At 37.8% G+C, this 18,357-nt stretch overlaps 1 protein-coding gene and 1 long non-coding RNA gene across 3 annotated transcripts; both read right to left on the bottom strand.

Annotated features, from left to right (window-relative positions):
• Window positions 1–3: 3 nt before the first annotated feature.
• Window positions 4–447, bottom strand: LOC112097926 (putative disease resistance protein RGA4). The gene has a single exon (XM_024183516.1). The coding sequence runs from the start codon at window positions 445–447 to the stop codon at window positions 4–6; it is 444 nt and encodes a 147-aa protein (XP_024039284.1).
• A 6,986-nt stretch (window positions 448–7,433) lies between these two features.
• Window positions 7,434–8,292, bottom strand: LOC112098455. 2 transcript variants are annotated; one of them, XR_002905559.1, is made up of 4 exons: window positions 8,055–8,292; window positions 7,884–7,948; window positions 7,632–7,788; window positions 7,434–7,499 (listed from the first exon to the last, which is right to left on the bottom strand). It is a non-coding gene; the product is annotated as an uncharacterized LOC112098455 (long non-coding RNA). The 2 variants fall into 2 exon arrangements; XR_002905558.1 differs by lacking the exon at window positions 7,434–7,499 and having other exon boundaries at window positions 7,509–7,788; window positions 8,055–8,290.
• Window positions 8,293–18,357: the final 10,065 nt, after the last annotated feature.

Here is an 18,357-nt window from a genome sequence, read left to right as displayed (position 1 = left end):
TTTTCAAGTGGCAATACCATCTAGCTTTTCACTGATTTCGCTAATCTTGACAGCAACATCATCACGAAGAATGAGTTGTTTGAAACCACCTAAGTAGTTTGAGGCAGCACGAAAGAAGGAACATACCTTCTTCTTAGGAGGAGCAAGAGCAAGAGCATCGTCATCATCGCCGCCCTCACCAAGCTGCAATTTCCGTGATTCAATGATCCACTCTTCCAACACATCTTCCATGTCGTAGGATGCGTCTCTGAGCTGATCCAGCCAAAGAGTAACAGCTTTGTCCTGCTTCATTTGCCTCTGCTCTGCATCTTCCAGTACAGCTTGAATGGCTTGAAGATTGGTAGTAAGCTTTCCCACTTGTTGTTCGACACCCGTCACAAGCCTCCACTTTTCTTGAGCAATGGAATTCAGCTGGTCCAAGAGAGAGGAAACGAGCGCATGAGCCATTCTGATATTAGATCAAATGGTAAATGATGCAATTGCTTTTCTTGCTGCTAAAATGCTCAGAGGAAAGTAGCTTTTATGTATTCTGTGAGAATGTTCATTCAACCATGTTTGCATTCTTCTTATACCATAGGAGTTATTTAATTTTTACCCTCAAGTCAATGTCAATGTGAACGTTCTTTTGTGCTGCAAATTAAAGGAGTCACCATCTGGGGCTAGCTTTCTGATCCACCACCTCAATAATTGCACAGCATCAGCACTTGTAAAATTCTCTGCATAATTATTCTCACAACAAAAGGATATGCAAAGCAAAGGGGTATGCTGACAGCACCACCTTAATTTAAACATGACTTTAGTTGAGATAAGATTAAAGAAAAAAAGTTATCCATTTATGAGACTTTAATTTATGTCATTATTATTTATTTATACTTAATATTAATCATTTTTTTAATTTATGATTTACTTAAAATTTATATTTATCTATTATGTATCGTCTGATTAAATTGGAACTTTACTTCAACTAACTCTTGAGATTAATTTTTCATTACTTGCGTATTTGATAATTTGTCAATAAAATTAACCATTTAATAATTTCTTGCATTATTGATTGTATTAAATTTAATAATCACTAATATAATATTAAAAATCATCATGAAAATTAATAATACCATCAATTAATTCATTTTATATACTTTTTTAAATATTTGATAAGAATTTGATAAAAATTAATTAAGTATTTAATTTTTTATTCATTTTTTTATTTGTTTATTTTATTATGAATGCCCAATAACTTTATTTCAACGGCATCTTTGGACGTGGGTTTCTTTTTTTTTTTCGGTTATTTTTTGTCAAACTTGTGCAGATTACATGCACTCAACGCTGAACCCTTTTGAATGGAAGTTACTGTTTTTCTGGAATCGGGACCAATTTTTTGACAAAAAATTCGTTATAAAATATGCAATTAAAGTCGAGTAAGATTAAGTAAAGTAACATCTTGTATGGTAAAGTACATCGAGTAAGGATTTCTATAATCGAGCTAGAAAGTACAATTAAAATTAGATAAGAGTGCTGCGGAGCATAGTTTTAAAGTTACAGTATCAAAGTATTTAATAAATATTTATTATTGTGACTTAAAATTAAGTTGGGAGTATAAAAAAATCAATGATACATTTATTAATTTTGTCAAAATTATTATTTAAAAATCATATATACAACACAAGATCAACATTTATATTATAGTTTCAGTTCCTTTTTCACAATAACTATAACTACAACACGGTAGTACTAAATAGGAATTCGAGTATGATCAAGTAATTAAAAGCGCTATGGTTTTTTGGCATTACAAAATAATTCAAACTTGAACTTGCCATCAAAGGTGTATCAAAACAATCACAGAGACACTCTGTTTGACAAATCTGCAGTAGAATTTGCACAATTTAATTGGGTTGCAGAGAGTGAATAAGATTCCAAAGCAACAGGCAATTATTGTTATTAAGAAAACAATTCATCGCTAGAACAAAATTAACTTTTCTAACTTACTAGAATTTAACTGGAGAAAAATTGGAATATACGACGTTGTATCACATATAGTATTTAGACATCAAGAAAAGAATCCCTCTATCAGTGAACTATACTTGCCAGGAAACACGGTGAAATACCACCACCTCCCTACTAGATTAATGCAGCAAAATTGGGCTATTGACTAGAATTAACTCCCAAGAAATTTATGCGGTCACCTTCTTCCGGCCTATCCTCTTTCTTCGCACTTTAGGAGCCCCTGCTTCCCCTTCAACAGAGTCGACATTCCCTTGTTTGATGCCAAGGAGCCCAAGCCCAGAGACAATGGCATTCTTTGATATCAACCACCTTGGGGACTTTTGAGTTGAGCCATTGACATCCTGAGACGGCCTGTTGTAAGCCTTCTTCAAAAGGTCATCTGACTGAAGTAGCGGAACCGCTTCCACTCCTAGCCAAGCAAGCCTTGATCTTTCTCCTAATTGGACATTCAAAACCCTGCATGGAATCCATTTGAGAAGTTGAACAATAGACAAAGTCCAACACATATAGGCATTAAAGAAGAATTTGGACAGAAATTACTAATTGTTTACGCACAGGGCTGAACAAATGGGAATATTAAGGCACTTAAAAGTTGGAACCATATTCACCACTTGTATTTCCTCAGAGAACTATCTCAGAGTTCTGTTAATTTAAAACCATTCTAACGTATTTAACTACAAAACTAGAGAAATCGTACTTCTGTAGCGGAGTCTCTCTATTGTTAAGGATCTAGACTTGGAAAGTATGTAAGTCGATTTGGTAAAGAAAAATTGAATTACTACTTGGTGATAGATCAACACACTTCAATAGAAACCACACTAACATCATATCAGACAAATAAACAGATTCGCCCAGTCAAAGTTTAACAAACAAAACATTAAAACAAGGATAATTTGGTACGACCAGAATAGTCTATCAATGTATATAGAGAGGGAGAGACCTCAAAGCAGTGCTTAAGAACAGTGCTACTCCAATAACATCAATAGGTTGATGACCGCTCTATCAAATCCATTGGAAATTGTATACTTATAATTTTTTTTTTCAAACTTTGTCTAAAATAAATGAATGAGATAGGATAAATTCGAATAAATTAATCTGCATAATGACACAAGAAACAAATGTAAATTGACCACAAGTAGAAATGTACTTTTGTTATATTTAGAGCATCTTCCAATTTCTTTCCCTTGAGCTCTGTTTCTGCGAGTGCTCAAAAGCAAGACACAGGCCTCAAGATATAATTATCATCATCAATCTTTTTCAGCCACATGCAGTACTTGGAAAATATTTATGGCCCTAAATAACTGGAAAATCAGAAAACATTAAGAACAAGAGACTAATCATTTTAATCGCAACGAAACATGCACACTATGAAAATATAAAATTGAATTACTTCGAATGGATGTGCCTCTTAACAGGAATTGCACAAGCTAATGAGCAAGTGAGCCTTCGAATGAAAATCTAAATCCTTGCAGCCTGCGTCATGCAGCTTCTCCCAATGAGTAAGTGAGCCTTGAACAGTTATCACTCAGCTCAAACTAAAATGAAATTACTGTGGACATGTGAATTAAAAATAGATATAACAGTAGTTTTCTCAAAGCAAAGTCAAGATAAGAGATTAAATCTGCCCCGTAATTACATTAAAAATAACAAACAATGAAAAACAGAGCTAGAGAAGAACTTACCTGTGCGTTCAGACCATGTGGGGAATGTGAGATATCTTCTTAGATTTGGTTTGAGAAACTCCATCTTCTTCCGAAAGTTCTGACAGTTCCCTAAACCCAGGCCAATACAATTGCAACAGAAACTGCATGCTTTAACCAGCATCTGATCATCTCCTGTTATTTCAAGACAATAATAACTTAATTGCAACACTGCATGCTTCAACCATTAACCTTTTCAATTTTAACACTTCTTTTGTCCCCCGCCCGATGCCCTTTTCACAATTCTATGAATCAGATAAATCAGCCTTCTTCACAAAACTATGAAAAACTTTTCACCGTGTTCCACACATTCCGGGATCAGTATTGATAACAAACATTTGATGAAGACCCTGCCAATTAAAATTTCGGTCCCCGTGTAGCAGAGTTTCTTATTTTTCCTTTGTACACAAATGCAGACACTTAAGCAAATTAAGATTTCTTACCTAAAGCAAATTAGGATTTCTTTTGACCCTGCAAGTTACAATTTCAGTCCCCATGTAATAGTAAAATTTTGTACACATATTTATAGCAAATTAATATTTCATACCTCACAATATTTATCATAACCATCAATCTTTAGAAACCACATGCAGACTTGTCAAACTGTTTATGGCCCAAAATAACAGGAAAATTAGAACAGATTTTTAAGAATGAGCGACTAAATATTTCAATGGCAACTAAAATTACACATCTTGGAAATCTGAAACTCAAGTACTCAGAACACTGTAAGTGAATTGCATAATCTTGGGTAAAAATTACACAGCAATTAAACAAGCTAGGAACTTTAGTGCAAATGCTTTTTCATAATCTTCAATTGCATAAGTCAGTTAGAATCAATCTTTCTTAATCTTTCAATTCACATATGAGAGCCTGATAAATAATTACAAAATTACATTCTTGATTGCACAGAAATGATATATAGCAAAACAAGCATAAGGAAATAACAATATAATTTTACATTGTTCAGCTTTTGGTCTACGTCACAGTCAAAGACGTGAAGAGAATTTTACTAAGAAATAAGAGTGTACTAATGTTGAAGAAAAACATTCACTAATCGCTGATATATGCTTAATTTCTCACTCACTCCAAGAACTTTCATTCTCCCATAATTCACTCAAATGAAACTTTCATTGGAAGGCCCTATTATTAAGGCTTTAGCATCATTTCATATGCTCAACAATTCAAATTTGATTTTAGCAAAAAAAAAAAAAATTCAAATTTGAGGATGTTATTTCACAAAATGGAGGGCTCTATTTGGCTTGTGAACAATCTTCCTCACCATCACCATCATTGCCGTACCAGTAGCACTGAACAATCCTCATTCTGACATTTGCCCCAATTATCTGATTACACAAGAATCCAAAACAACTGTTAGAAATTTTAATCTTTATATATAGCCAAAATGGTGAATAAGATGATGTACTTGATAATAAAAACCTGATTTAATAAATAATTAAGGGGCCGATAACAAGCACAGAATCTCATCGTGTGGGGAAAGCCTTGACAACAGAAGATGGTGCTTTCATTCAAGCCGATAACAAGCCACTATATATGCATTTATCATATTCAATTTGCTCATCTTTGTCTAGAGTATTGCTTCTGCGTTAACTTAATTAGCGTGCAAGCCACCTGAAAAAGGTTTTAAATGATGAGAAAGAGTCCGAATTCGAACGAATCGATCAAATATGATGACAGAAAACACAAAAGTAAAATAACCAAAAGAAGTAGAAATATACTTTTGTTAGATTTAGAGCATAATTCTTCTGTCAAGTTCTTTTCCATTAGCCTTGTTTCTGTGTGTGCCCAAACGCAATTCCTCAATGCTCAAGATAGTTCCTGCGGACCTGAAAAACTGGTTGTGGCCATAAGGAACTTGAAAATTAGAAAAGATTCAGAATGAGTGACTAAATATTTTAATCAAAACTAATTAAACATACACGCCCTGAAAATCTGAAACTGAATTACTCAAATGAATATGCCTCTTCACAGCAATTGGTTGAAACTTTACTGCAAAGAGTTTTTGAAACCCTTGAAGATGATACTCTACCTGATAACACAAGGAAACACAATGAATATAAGAAGATGATTTTACAAACAAATGAAAGCTTGCAATTATTGGGAGAGCTCTACTGAAATTTAATGAGATATCTCTCAGGAGGGAGAGCTCTAATAATATATAATGCCAAAAATCTCAAAAAGTCTTAACACTCATCAAATTGGCTTGTGAAGAATTAATCTTCCTTGCCATCATACATGCCAGGTGTGGTGAACAATCTTCATTCTGACATTTGCTTAATAAGCTGCTTAGTATCCTTAACTTGATAACTTACACAAACAAAAACAACTTTACTAAAGTTTATTCTTTAAAGGCAAAACAGTAAAGAAGATGATAAATGCTGATACAAAAAATTGACTTGAGTTATCCTGATGTCAAGAATCACAGAACCTCAAGCAACATCTTATCACCTGTAATTTAATTAAGACAATAACGGTTCTCAATTTCAATGTATTATTGGCAACTAAATTCATAGGGGACGTAGCTAATTAAATGCCCTTTTAACAATATCTTCCCCTCTAACAATTATTTGGAAAATCTAAATGACAATCATGCATTGATGGCATCAAAAATTGGCCACAAAGCTGCCTAGAAAAAGGCTTTAAATTCTTAATGAGACAACAAATTCGAACAAATATGGTGAATGAAAAGACAAAGGCATAACACCTCAAGAAGCTGCCCATGGAAATGAATTTCTACGAATTAGACATGCCAGCCAAAACAGGTGCTCTGTACAAGCAAAGTAAAAGAGAGTTACAAAAAATGTTAAGATAATTAAACTTTTAATCACCATATAATTAATAGAAAACTTTGTACACAATGATTTATTGGAGATTAAGATTGTATACCTAAGTTTTAATTTCAAACTAAATATACACAACATGACATTAGCATTAGAAGACCGCACCAAAACGTACCGAATTGAATGTACCTCTTCGCGGCCATTGTACAAGCATTGAAACTTTACCGCAAAAGCTGTTTCAAACGTGATGCACCTTAGAGATGCAAGATAAGAAATTGTTATTACAACTAGCATTGAAACATGTGTGAAAACTGTTAATGGACCTAAATAACCTGAAAATCAGAAAAGATTAGGAATGAGTGACTAAGCCTGCTAATCGCAACTAAACATACAAACCTTGAAAATCCAAAATTGTACTCGATGAATGTGCAATTCCTCGAGCAGGTAACTTTACTGCAAAGGCTCTTACAAACCCTCAAAGATTATACTATACATACCATGGTAACCTGAATAACAAAAAGAAACACAGTGAATATTAAAGGGCATTCTGACAATGCAAATTTGTGTAAATTAACAACAGCGGTTACCTGTATAATAGTGTCAATACCGAATTCCTTCCTCCATGGAAGCATATGATCAGACCACATGTGCTTTGCTCTGTAGCTTTTGAGTACCTGAAATTGTTATTACAACCAACGGTGAAAATTGGGTGAAAAAATGGTAATATTTGCATAATTGAATTTGCTTATAGAGGAGAAACCGATCAAAGAAAAAAACAAGATAGAAATGATGATCTTAGTACCTTAATATCATGCAATAATAATCATCATGCCTTCCAAGCAGCTATCCATCCTCAATTGAAACAGAGCAGACCTGGCCATCACTTTCTTCTTCAAAGTCCAGCAACTGAACTTGCACACAACAACACAGTGGAAGTAGTTCCATCACCAGCCTAATCCTTGATTACCCCAATGTTCTCCATAGGGTCTTCAAAGTCAACCTAAAAATAAAATGAAAATGCAATGCATTATTATTAGGGATCTAGTGCTTGAGCTTGCTTTGACATCATGGTATTAGCAAATTCTGATATAGCCAAAATGGTGAATAAGATGATGTACTTGATAAGAAAAACCTGATTTAACAAATAATTAAGAAGCCGGTAACAATCACATAATCTCATCATGTGGGGAATGCCTTGGCAACAGAAGACGGTGCTTTCATTCAAGCAATAGCAACTTTCCAATTTCATAAGGTAGTTTAATGGCCCTTTTAAGAACATCTGTACCAGCCTAACAATTATTCATGGAAATTAAAATTCAGAATCATATTAGATTGAGGGATGAAAAATAATAAGCGATTTGGCCACCATATATGCATTTATCACCTTCAATTTGCTCATCTTTGTCTAGAGTATTGCTTCTGCATTAACTTAATTAGCTTGCAAGCCACCTACAAATGGTTTTAAATAATGTGTGAGAGCGTGAATTCGAACGAATTAATCAAATATGCTGACAGGAGAAACAAAAGTAAATAACCACAAGAAGTAGAAATATACTTTTGTTATATTCAGAGCATCTTCTTGCGTCAAGTTCTTTTCCTTTAGCTCTGTTTCTGTTTGTGCTCAAACGCAATGGCTCAAGGGTCAAGATAATTTTATGACCATCAATCTTTTTGCAGCCACAGCAGACTTGAAAAAATGATCGTGGCCCTAAGGAACTTGAAAATTAGAAAAGATTCAGAATGAGTGACTAAATATTATAATCGAAACTAACTAAATATTATAATCGAAACTAATTAAACGCCTAGAAAATCTGAAACTGAGCAATTGCTTGTGGTGGAAACTTTACTGCAAGGACTTTCTCAAACCCTTGAAGATCACACTCTACCTGATAACAAAGAAACATAGTCAATATACGAAGATGATTTTACTAACAAGTGAGTGCTTACACATATTGGAAGGATAATGATTACTCATAACCCAAATCCCCAATACTCCCTAATATCTCACTCAAGTGAGTTCGAGCTCCCAGAATTCACTACTGTGAAACTCTTACAAAATTCCCTTCAAAGATTCTCTACTCAAATTTGATGATGATGTCCCTCGAAAGGAGGCAAAAAATCTAACACTGATCAAATTGGCTTGTGAATAATTAATCTTCTTGGCCATCATGCATACCAGGTGTGGTGAGCAATCTTCATTCTGACATTTGCCTTAATAAGCGGCTTAGTATCCTTAACCTGATAACTTACACAAACAAAAACAACTTCCTTAAAGTTTAATATTTAGAGGCAGAACAGTAAAGAAGATGATATATATGTTATAAGTGAATATGAAATAGTTCACTCAAAGCAAGGATAAATGGATGAAAGTACTACACATTTTATTCACAATGAGGTTGCCTTTTATAGGCGTTACATGAACAAACTTAATGAAATAATAGCAGCCATTATTCAGCAAATACTGCAGCCACTTTCCAGTAACTATAGCCTAAAGACTAGGTAAACACAATCTTGCAAATAACATTACCAACAAACTTCCTAAAGACTAGGACCATAAAAGCAACTTATTGACACAAGGAAATTCCAACAATCCCTCCCTTAAACTAAATGTTATTAACATTCAGTTTAAACATTCTGCAGAATCTTCCTCAAATTGCAATTTGCAAACTCCAAGTGACTTTCTCAGCTTCAAAAAACTAGCCAATTTGAGGGGTTTAGTAAAGATGTCAGCAACTTGGTCTTCACTCCTGCAATAAACAAGATCAATGACTTCATTTTTTGTCAAGTCTCGCAAGAAATGGTATCTCACATCTATGTGCTTGCATCTTCCATGTAGAACCGGATTCTTTGAAAGTTTAATTGTTGAACTATTATCACAGAAGATTTGTGTTGACTCTGGTTGCTTAAACTGAAGTTCATGAAGAATATTTCTCAGCCAAAGTGCTTGACATGCACAAGAAGCTGCTGCAACAAACTCAGCCTCAGTTGTTGACAAAGTAACTATCGGTTGCTTCTTAGATGACCATGAAATAGCTGCAGAACCAAACATAAATACATATCCAAATGTGCTTCTTCTGTCATCCAAATCTCCAGCATAATCACTGTCTGTAAAGCCATACAAATCTGATTTTTTACCCTTTTTGTAGAACAACCCAAATTCAGCAGTACCACGCAAGTATCGAAGCATTCTCTTTGCAGCTAAAAGATGATCCTCTCTTGGACGCTCCATATATCTGCTGATGGAACTAACTGCATGCATTATATCAGGTCGAGTTGCCGTTAAGTACATCAAGCTTCCAACAATCTGTTTGTAAAGGGTACTATCAACTATTCTTCCTGCAGGATCCTTAACAAACTTCAATCCTTTTTCAATTGGAGTAGTGATAGAGTTGCAGTTCTTCATTTGAAATCTTTCTAAGATCTCTTCCACATATTTCTTTTGACAAATAAAATTTCCAGCATCAGATTGTATGACTTCTAAGCCAAGAAAATAATGCAGCAAACCAAGATCAGTCATATCAAATTCAAGCATCATGGATTCCTTGAATTTCTCAAACATTACTCTGTCATTTCCCGTGTAAATCAAATCATCTACATATAAACATACCATAAGCATTTTCCCATCATCTCTAATTTTTATGTACAGAGTATGCTCATATGGGCATTTTCGAAAACCTTCCTTCAAGAAATAAGCATCTATATGACTATACCAAGCTCGGGGTGCTTGTTTTAGTCCATATAGAGCTTTTTTCAATTTATAGACTTTATGCTCACTGCCTAATTTCACATATCCAGGAGGTTGTTCGATAAATACCTCTTCTTGTAGCTCCCCATGCAAGAATGCTGATTTCACGTCCAGTTGAAAAACAGGCCATGAATTTTGTGCTGCAAGAGCAATAATCAATCTTATCGTTTCAAGTCTTGCAACCGGAGCAAATACTTCTTTATAATCCACGCCGAACTCTTGCTTGTAGCCTTTGGAGACTAGGTGTGCCTTGTATTTATCAATTTCACCATTTTCCTTCAATTTTGTCTTGTAAACCCACTTGACTCCTATTGTCCTCTGCCCCATTGGAAGTTCAGTCAACTCCCAAGTATTATTTTTTTCAATGGATGCAATTTCTTCATCCATGGCTTTTAGCCATTTTTGTTCTTTGATAGCTTCTTTAAAAGTTGTAGGATCACATTATGAAAACAAGGCAAAGTGTATGAGTGGATTCTCAAGAGCGTTAAATCCTGTTACCTCATAATCTGACATCCATGCAGGCCTTCTTCTATCACGTTGAGAACGTGAATCTGTAGCTTCAACTTGTTCATCAAGTTCATTTGTTGCTGGTGGAGTTTCTGCTGAGACTCTATTTTGCGGTAGGTCAGGAGCAGAGACTGTTGAAGGCTGAAGTTGCTGTGAATTTTCTTCAATTTCACCATCGAAATCTGTTGGAATTTGCTGCCCAACAGAACTGCATCTCCACATCCATGTCTTCTCTTCATAAAAAATGACATCACGACTAATGACAATTTTCTTGATGATGGGATCATATAATTTGTAGGCCTTTGAATGATCACTAACACCAAGAAAAATGCACTTTACACCTTTGTCATCTAATTTTCTTCTTTTCTCATCTGGTACGTGGACATATGTTATACATCCAAATACCCGAAAGTGATCTACTGCCGGCTTACATCCACTCCATGCTTCTTCAGGAGTTATATTTTGAACAGCTATTGTGGGGCTTCTGTTCAAAATATAAACACTCCAAACAACTGCTTCAGGCCAAAAACTTTTGGGAAGATCACTCCTCTGCAGAAGGCTTCGTACCATATTAAGAATTGTACGATTTTTCCTCTCGCATACACCATTTTGCTGAGGTGTGTAGGTTGCTGTCAATTGTCTTCTAATTCCATGATTTTCACAGAAGCTTCCAAATTCTTGAGAGTTGAACTCTCCACCACGATCAGTACGCAATATTTTAATTTAGCTGTCAGCTTCGCTTTCAACTAGTGCTTTAAACATTTGAAAGGCTGTGAAAGCTTCCGATTTTTCTTGCAAGAAATAAACCCAGGTTTTTCGACTAAAATCATCAATAAATGAGCTAAAAAATCGTTTACCTCCATTTGATGTTGGCTTGATTGGCCCACATAAGTCAGAATGCACTAGCTCCAACACTTTCTTTGCCCTCCGAGATTTTCCTTTTGGAAAATTATCTCAATGTTGCTTACTGACAATACACTCTTCGCAAAGCTGTGAAGGTTGCTCAAATTGTGGAAGGCCTACCACCATATTTTTCTGCTGCAAGGTCTTCAATCCACCAAAACTAAGATGCCCGTAACGAAAGTGCCATAACCATGCTATATCTTTGAAATTTGCAGCAAAACATGAGTGTGCAATATGGTGAAGATACAATGGAAACATTTTGTTTGCCGTCATTTTCACTTGAGCAATTAAGCCCAATTTTTCATCGTGGATTCGGCAAACTCCTTCCTTGATAGAGATCTCATAGCCCTTTTCTTGTAACTGGCCAACACTAAGAATGTTAGTTTTCAATTTAGGAACGAATAGAACATTTGAGATAGAATGAGAACTTTCCTTGGTTTGGATTGCAACCCTTCCTTTCCCCATGACAGAAACTGTGGAGTCATTACCAAATTTTACAGTATTTCGAAAAGTCTCATCCAAGTCAGAAAAAGCAGATTTATCCCCACACACATGATTGCTGCAACCGGTATCTAAGTACCATAGATTTTGGTGACTTTCCTCCTTTGTATGACTTGCCATAAGAAGGGAAATTTCTTCTTCCTCCTTTTCTGCAAAGTTAGATTTCTCGCCACGATTCTTATTTAAATTAGTACGGCACTCGGAGCGGTAATGACCGTACTTCTGACAACGGAAGCATTTAACTTTCGATTTGTCTTTAGACTTTGGTTTATGTCCTGTCGAATTCTGACCATCACAATCCTTTCCTTTTCCTTGAGAATCATCAACCTTTTCTTTTGATCTGTTCTGTCCATTCTTGCCTTTCTAGCCTCCTTTACCCCCTCCAGTTGGTTTGAGATTTGCTGCTGCCTGTAATGCCTGTTCTTCCTTATCCTGTTGGATTACTTTCTGCTCATGGACTAGCAAAGTGCTTTCCAATTCATCAATCGAAAGTGTGTCAATATCCCTTGATTCCTCAATCGCACAAACAATATAGTTAAATTTTGCCGTTAAAGATCGAAGAATCTTCTCAATTATGATAACATCCTCGAGCTGCTCGCCATGAATTCGTCTCTTATTTGCGATTGCCATTGTCCTTGCAAATTATGCTGAGACCGACTCTCCCATCTTCATTCGTAGAGATTCAAATTCAGCTCAAAGTGTCTGGAGGTGTACCCGCTTCGCCCTTGCTGTCCCTTGGTACTTCTTTTTCAAGGAATCCCAAATTTGTTTGGAGGAGTCTTTGTTAAGAATTGTTTCCAAGATTGAGCGATCAATAGCTTGGAACAAGTAATTCTTTGCCTTGAGATCCTTTAATTGTTGCCCTTCAAGCTCTATTTTCTGAGCATCCGTCAAAACAACACCGGCTGGTGGTTCAGTTATTCCAATTGAAACAACCTGCCAATACCCCTTGGACCTTAAGAAATTCTCCATCAACATGCTCCAATGGTCATAGTGACCATCAAAGCGGGGAATTGCAGGTTGAACAAAATTCTCAGAAGCCATGAATTTCTACTGCTGCAACACGAGTGAAAAAAGAGACAAGTAAGTTGCTGTTACTAACTCTGTCAATCCCACTTTTCTAATTCAAGCTCTGATACCACTGTTATAAGTGAATATGAAATAGTTCACTCAAAGCAAGGATAAATGGATGAAAGTACTACACTTTTTATTCACAATGAGGTTGCCTTTTATAGGCGTTACATGAATAAACTTAACGAAATAATAGCAGTCATTATTCAGCAAATACTGCAACCACTTTCCAGTAACTATAGCTTAAAGACTAGGTAAACACAATCTTGCAAATAACATTATCAACAAACTTCCTAAAGACTAGGACCATAAAAGAAACTTATTGACACAAGGAAATTCCAACAATATATTGATACTAAAATTTGACCTGTGTTATCCTGACGTCAAGAATCACAGCATCTCATGTGGACAGAATCTTCGCAGTACAAGATGCTTGCAAAATTGAAGCAGCATCTTATCACTTGTAATTTAATTAAGATAATAACTTTCCCCAACCATTTCAATGCATTATTGGCAACTAAATTCAGAGGGTGCTAATTAAATAGCCTTTGAACAATATTGATATGAATCCCACAATGAAACTTTCAATCCTACACTTAATTTGTAGTTTCAACTTCCCAAGAAAGTTCTAAACAGATTTATGGCAAACAAAAACCTTGACCCAATGCTTAAGAAAACATGAACCAAAGGTATAGAGAAGGGTATTGACGCCACACTCAAGGAAAAGATGAGAAGGTGAGTGATAAGTCTAAATTTGGAACACCACAAGAATGTAAATTCTTGATAAGTTCACTAGTTCTCAAAAGAACCAAAGAAAGAATAATCTTTCAAATTCAAAATAACATTAATCTCCTTACATACCAAGGTTGCTGAATTTAAATAGGCTAAAAGGAACCCAAGATCCTAAAAATACAAATGGAAACATTGGAACAACCCTCCAAGTAAGTTTGTCAAAAGATGTTTCAAAAGTCTTCACCAACCCACCATGATCAATGCTATCTTTGACAAACTTAATGCTAGCCTACTATAATTAATGCTATCATTGACAAACTTAATGTTAGCCCACCATCATTGATGGTAGACTTACCTTACACATTGACAAGCTTGAAACAAAACAAACAAATAAGTTGAAAAACAAAGGATTCGTTGAAAATCCCAAGTCTGAACAAGCTGTAAAGAATTGGTCATAACTCCTTCTAGAGAACTCCAAATCCAGCTCTGTAAAATTTATTGGAAAGCTAACTTAATTATCTTTCCAACGGTATATAGCTTGCATTTTAATTCTGGCTCAATCAATACAGTTTTTATTCCGATTTTGACCTTTCTGCATTTGATACAACTTGTGTATTTGGCTGCCCAATGACTTGAATAATGCCCACAATGCCTTGTCTTCTCTTCAAGCCCAATTCATGATGTCTTGCATCTTGAATTGCATTTTCAATCCATATTTTCTCAATTAATCCATTTAAAGCAGCTTGCATCTTTTTGGCTCTTGCTCTTGTAATTGGGGCCTCCATGAATGTGCAAAGGATCACTTGAAGTTTTAATGGTCCCTTGATGGTTCTCATCAAATATCTTCTTATTCTTCTCCAATCTAATAATTATTTGGAAAATCTAAATGACAATCATGCATCGATGGCATCAAAATTTGGCTACAAAGCAGCCTGGAAAAGGCTTTACTCTCTGTTTGAGGGAAAAATAGGAAAGGCAGTAAAGCGCCACATGTCGACAAATGGAATGACTCCAGCACAATCTGAGGTACCCCGCACAATCCGAGGTACCCGGCATGATTTGAGGTACCCCGCACAATTAGAGGTACCCCTCACAAATAGAGGTACCCCGCACAAATAGAGGTTCCCCGCACAAATAGAGGTACCCCACATAAATAGACGTACCCCACACAAATAGAGGTACCCCGTACAATTAGGCATACCCCACATAAATTGAGGTACCCCACGTAACTTGAGGTACCCGGCAGATCAGATGCAAGAGAATCCTCCGAAAATATCTGCCATGAGAAACGTCTCCACCTCTTAAAAGATATTATTCAATTTTATCATAATTAGGAATCAAGAACGTCGTACCAAAATGGGGGGACAGCCGCTTGCTACCTCTGCCAAAAGTGAAAGACATTGTCCTAAGGACAGTGGTCCTCAGCCGCTTACCCGACAGCAACTGCAGAGGTACCCTGGACCACTCTCCAGCGTGCGCCATGTCTCCAAAGGATGAGATACACCGCGAACATGCACATAACGGCCCAAAAATCATAAAAAGGTAAAGGACGTTAGCGAAAAAGGGTACGCCACGTGGCAGCTGAGGTACTCCATATATAAAGGTGCCTAGGTTTCATTCTCCATCATGCTCTCACTCACCATTAACACTCACACTCCAAAAAATAGGTTTTCTTCAACCTTAAACCCTAATTTACAGAGGGCTAGCTAGCTCTCTTTACCATAAAAGCTTGAGTTTGCTAACTTGAGCGTCGGAGTGTGAACACCGGGGTACCCCGGCTTCACCTCTAACCTCTATTTCACTGTTTTGCAGTCGTGAAGCTCATTTTGAAGGATATCTCTCTTGGTTTTGATCTTTCACCATTGTTATCACTCCTTCTCACCTTCTCACCTCCTCGGGATTTCAAATACACCGCACCGCACACAAAAACTAGTGAGGTACCCCGTCTCCCCAAAAAATACAAATTCATTGTTCTAGATTGGTTTGGCTCTTCCTACCCCAAAATCTATCGAAAACAATTGGCGCTGTCTGTGGGGAGGCACACAAAAGGCCTCCTCCACGGTTACCAAACTAGTTGTTGTGTGTACTCCAATACATGGCACCCGACGTACCTCCCGAAGGTTTAATGGCGGATCCTACAAGGATGAGAGGTGACAGCAGTAGTGAAGGTAGTGATCCTGCAAGAAGGGTAGCCCGCATCAGTAAGGGCAAGGGTATCAAGCAATAGACGGGTGTTCGCCAAGATAAGGAACCTATTTCTCATAAGTGTTTCGAGGATCTTGCCCACGCAATACTTAGGGCGGTTGGATCTCGGGCACCCGAAAGTTCACTTCCACCAGTGACGCTAGATGCTCCACCACCTCAAACAGATGACCAAATTATGGTCAGAAGAGGGGTACCCGAGGCCAGCAAGCCAAAGCATAGGCCGTTGGGTACCCGTTCTAAGTTTCAAACCGTGGGCTCTCGAGACGAACGTTCCATCGCCTCTCGCAATTCCCACAGCAGCCAGAGTACGAGGCGTCCAAAGCGCACCCAAGAGGATCTCCGTGAGAAGTTAAACGCCAAAAGGGCTTCTGAAATGGCGGTGACATCATCGGGTACCCCTCGAACTTGTGGAAAAAATGGAGAACCTAGAAGCCTAAGTGAAGCTCCTCTCCGAGAAGCAAAATATCACAGCTGCTCCAACGCCAATGACCTACCAATCGCCATTCACTATGGAGATCCGGACAGCAGCTCTCCCCGAGGCGTTTGCCATGCCTCAGATACCCCAATACTCGGGTACCACTGATTCCTCGGAGCATGCTGAGCTATACTGCGACCAAATGCTTATCAAGGGTGTAGATGAGAGCGCCATGTGTAGAATGTTTACACACACACTCACGGGCCCCGCGAAGTCATGGTTTCGCTCTTTGAAAGCAGGTAGCATATCTTCCCTACACCAATTGTTATCCGAATTTACTAAAGAGTTTTCCTACGCTTCCACTCAAGATAGGGTAGCCTCCAAACTTGCCTTTATCAAGCAAGGGGAAGCTGAGCCTTTGGCGGAGTATGTGAGTCATTTCCACCAAGAGGTGCTGCGAACCGGAGCATTTGGAAACCAATACACATTGACCCATTTTGAGAAAAATTTACGGTTGGGCAAGTTATGGCGTTCTTTTCAAAAGAAGCGCCCACTTTCATATGGGGAAGCCCGTTCCCAGGTGTTACAGTAGGTGGAGATGGACGAGAAATGCCAATTGAATCGCCAAGAAGATAAGGTCGATGTTACAAAGAACAAGGAGAAGCCCAAGAGGGTGGAGGCCCCAATACCACGGGTACCTCGAGCACGGAGCCCTCTACAGGCTACCCTGCGGGGACAAGGGTATAATGCTCAGGGTACCTCAAGGGTACCCCAACCTCCAAGATCGCCACCACCAAGGCCTCGGTACGATTCTTACCATCCACTGAATCGATCCCCAGAGCAGATTTTCTACCATATTCGGTATAATGGCCTCCTCCGTCCTCCTAAGCCAATGAGAAGTATCCCAACATGAAGCATAGCCTGAAGTATTGTGAGTTCCATGAGGACTTCGGTCACAGCACAGCCAAGTGTTTTACCTTGCGTGAGGAAATTGAATCGTTGATTCTTAGCGGGTACCTCAAAGAATTTGTTGCTGGCATGAGAGAAGCTCGGAAATCCGCGGAGCAGGATAAGGGCAAGCGGGTAGCTGATGGCAGTCCTGAACGAGAGGTACCCCCGGGACATAAGAAAGGCATGTATGTCCGGATGATCATGGGCGGACCGACTTTAGCGGGCCAATCTAGGAGGGCTATCAAAGGTTATGGTAGATCGTTGTCGATAACCACCAATATTGGTAGAGAAGTCAACCTTAATGAATGGGGTACACCGAAGGTACCCCACCATCCCCCGCTATCCTTTTTACAGAAAAAGATGCGGAGGGTATCTCGTACCCCCATGACGATGCCTTAGTAATTACGTTGAAGGTTGCCACTGGTAAGGTAGCAAGAACTCTTGTAGATACCGGCAGCTCCGTTGACATCATTTTCAAAAGTGCCTTAAATCAACTATTGATTGAATCGCCAAAGATCACCCCCTATGCTACGCCTCTTATTGGGTTCGCCAGAGATATGGTTATACCAAAGGGCATCATTACGCTGCCCGTTACACTTGGTAAGGTTCCTCACCGTGTTGTTCATATGATTGATTTTCTTATTGTAGATCACTCGGGTGCCTACAATATTATATTGGGTAGGCCGTTCTTAGTAACAACTAAAGCGGTGGTATCCACGCAATACCTCGCCATTAAAGTCCCGGCCGCCCAAGAAGTTATCACCATTAAAGGGGACCAGCAATCGGCTCGTGGATGTTACTCCGTGGCCTCCAAAGTCACTTACCAAA

The sequence above is a fragment of the Citrus clementina genome, unplaced genomic scaffold (genome assembly GCF_000493195.1).
Source record: "Citrus clementina cultivar Clemenules unplaced genomic scaffold, Citrus_clementina_v1.0 scaffold_5, whole genome shotgun sequence".
NCBI classification, from domain to species: domain Eukaryota; kingdom Viridiplantae; phylum Streptophyta; class Magnoliopsida; order Sapindales; family Rutaceae; genus Citrus; species Citrus x clementina.
Note: the sequence above shows the minus strand (reverse complement) of the source record. Positions and strands in the feature narration are given on the sequence as shown.

Excerpts from the sequence above, each read along its gene's own strand:
- LOC112097926 (XM_024183516.1), bottom strand. The coding sequence starts at position 447 with ATGGCTCATGCGCTCGTTTCCTCTCTCTTGGACCAGCTGAATTCCATT.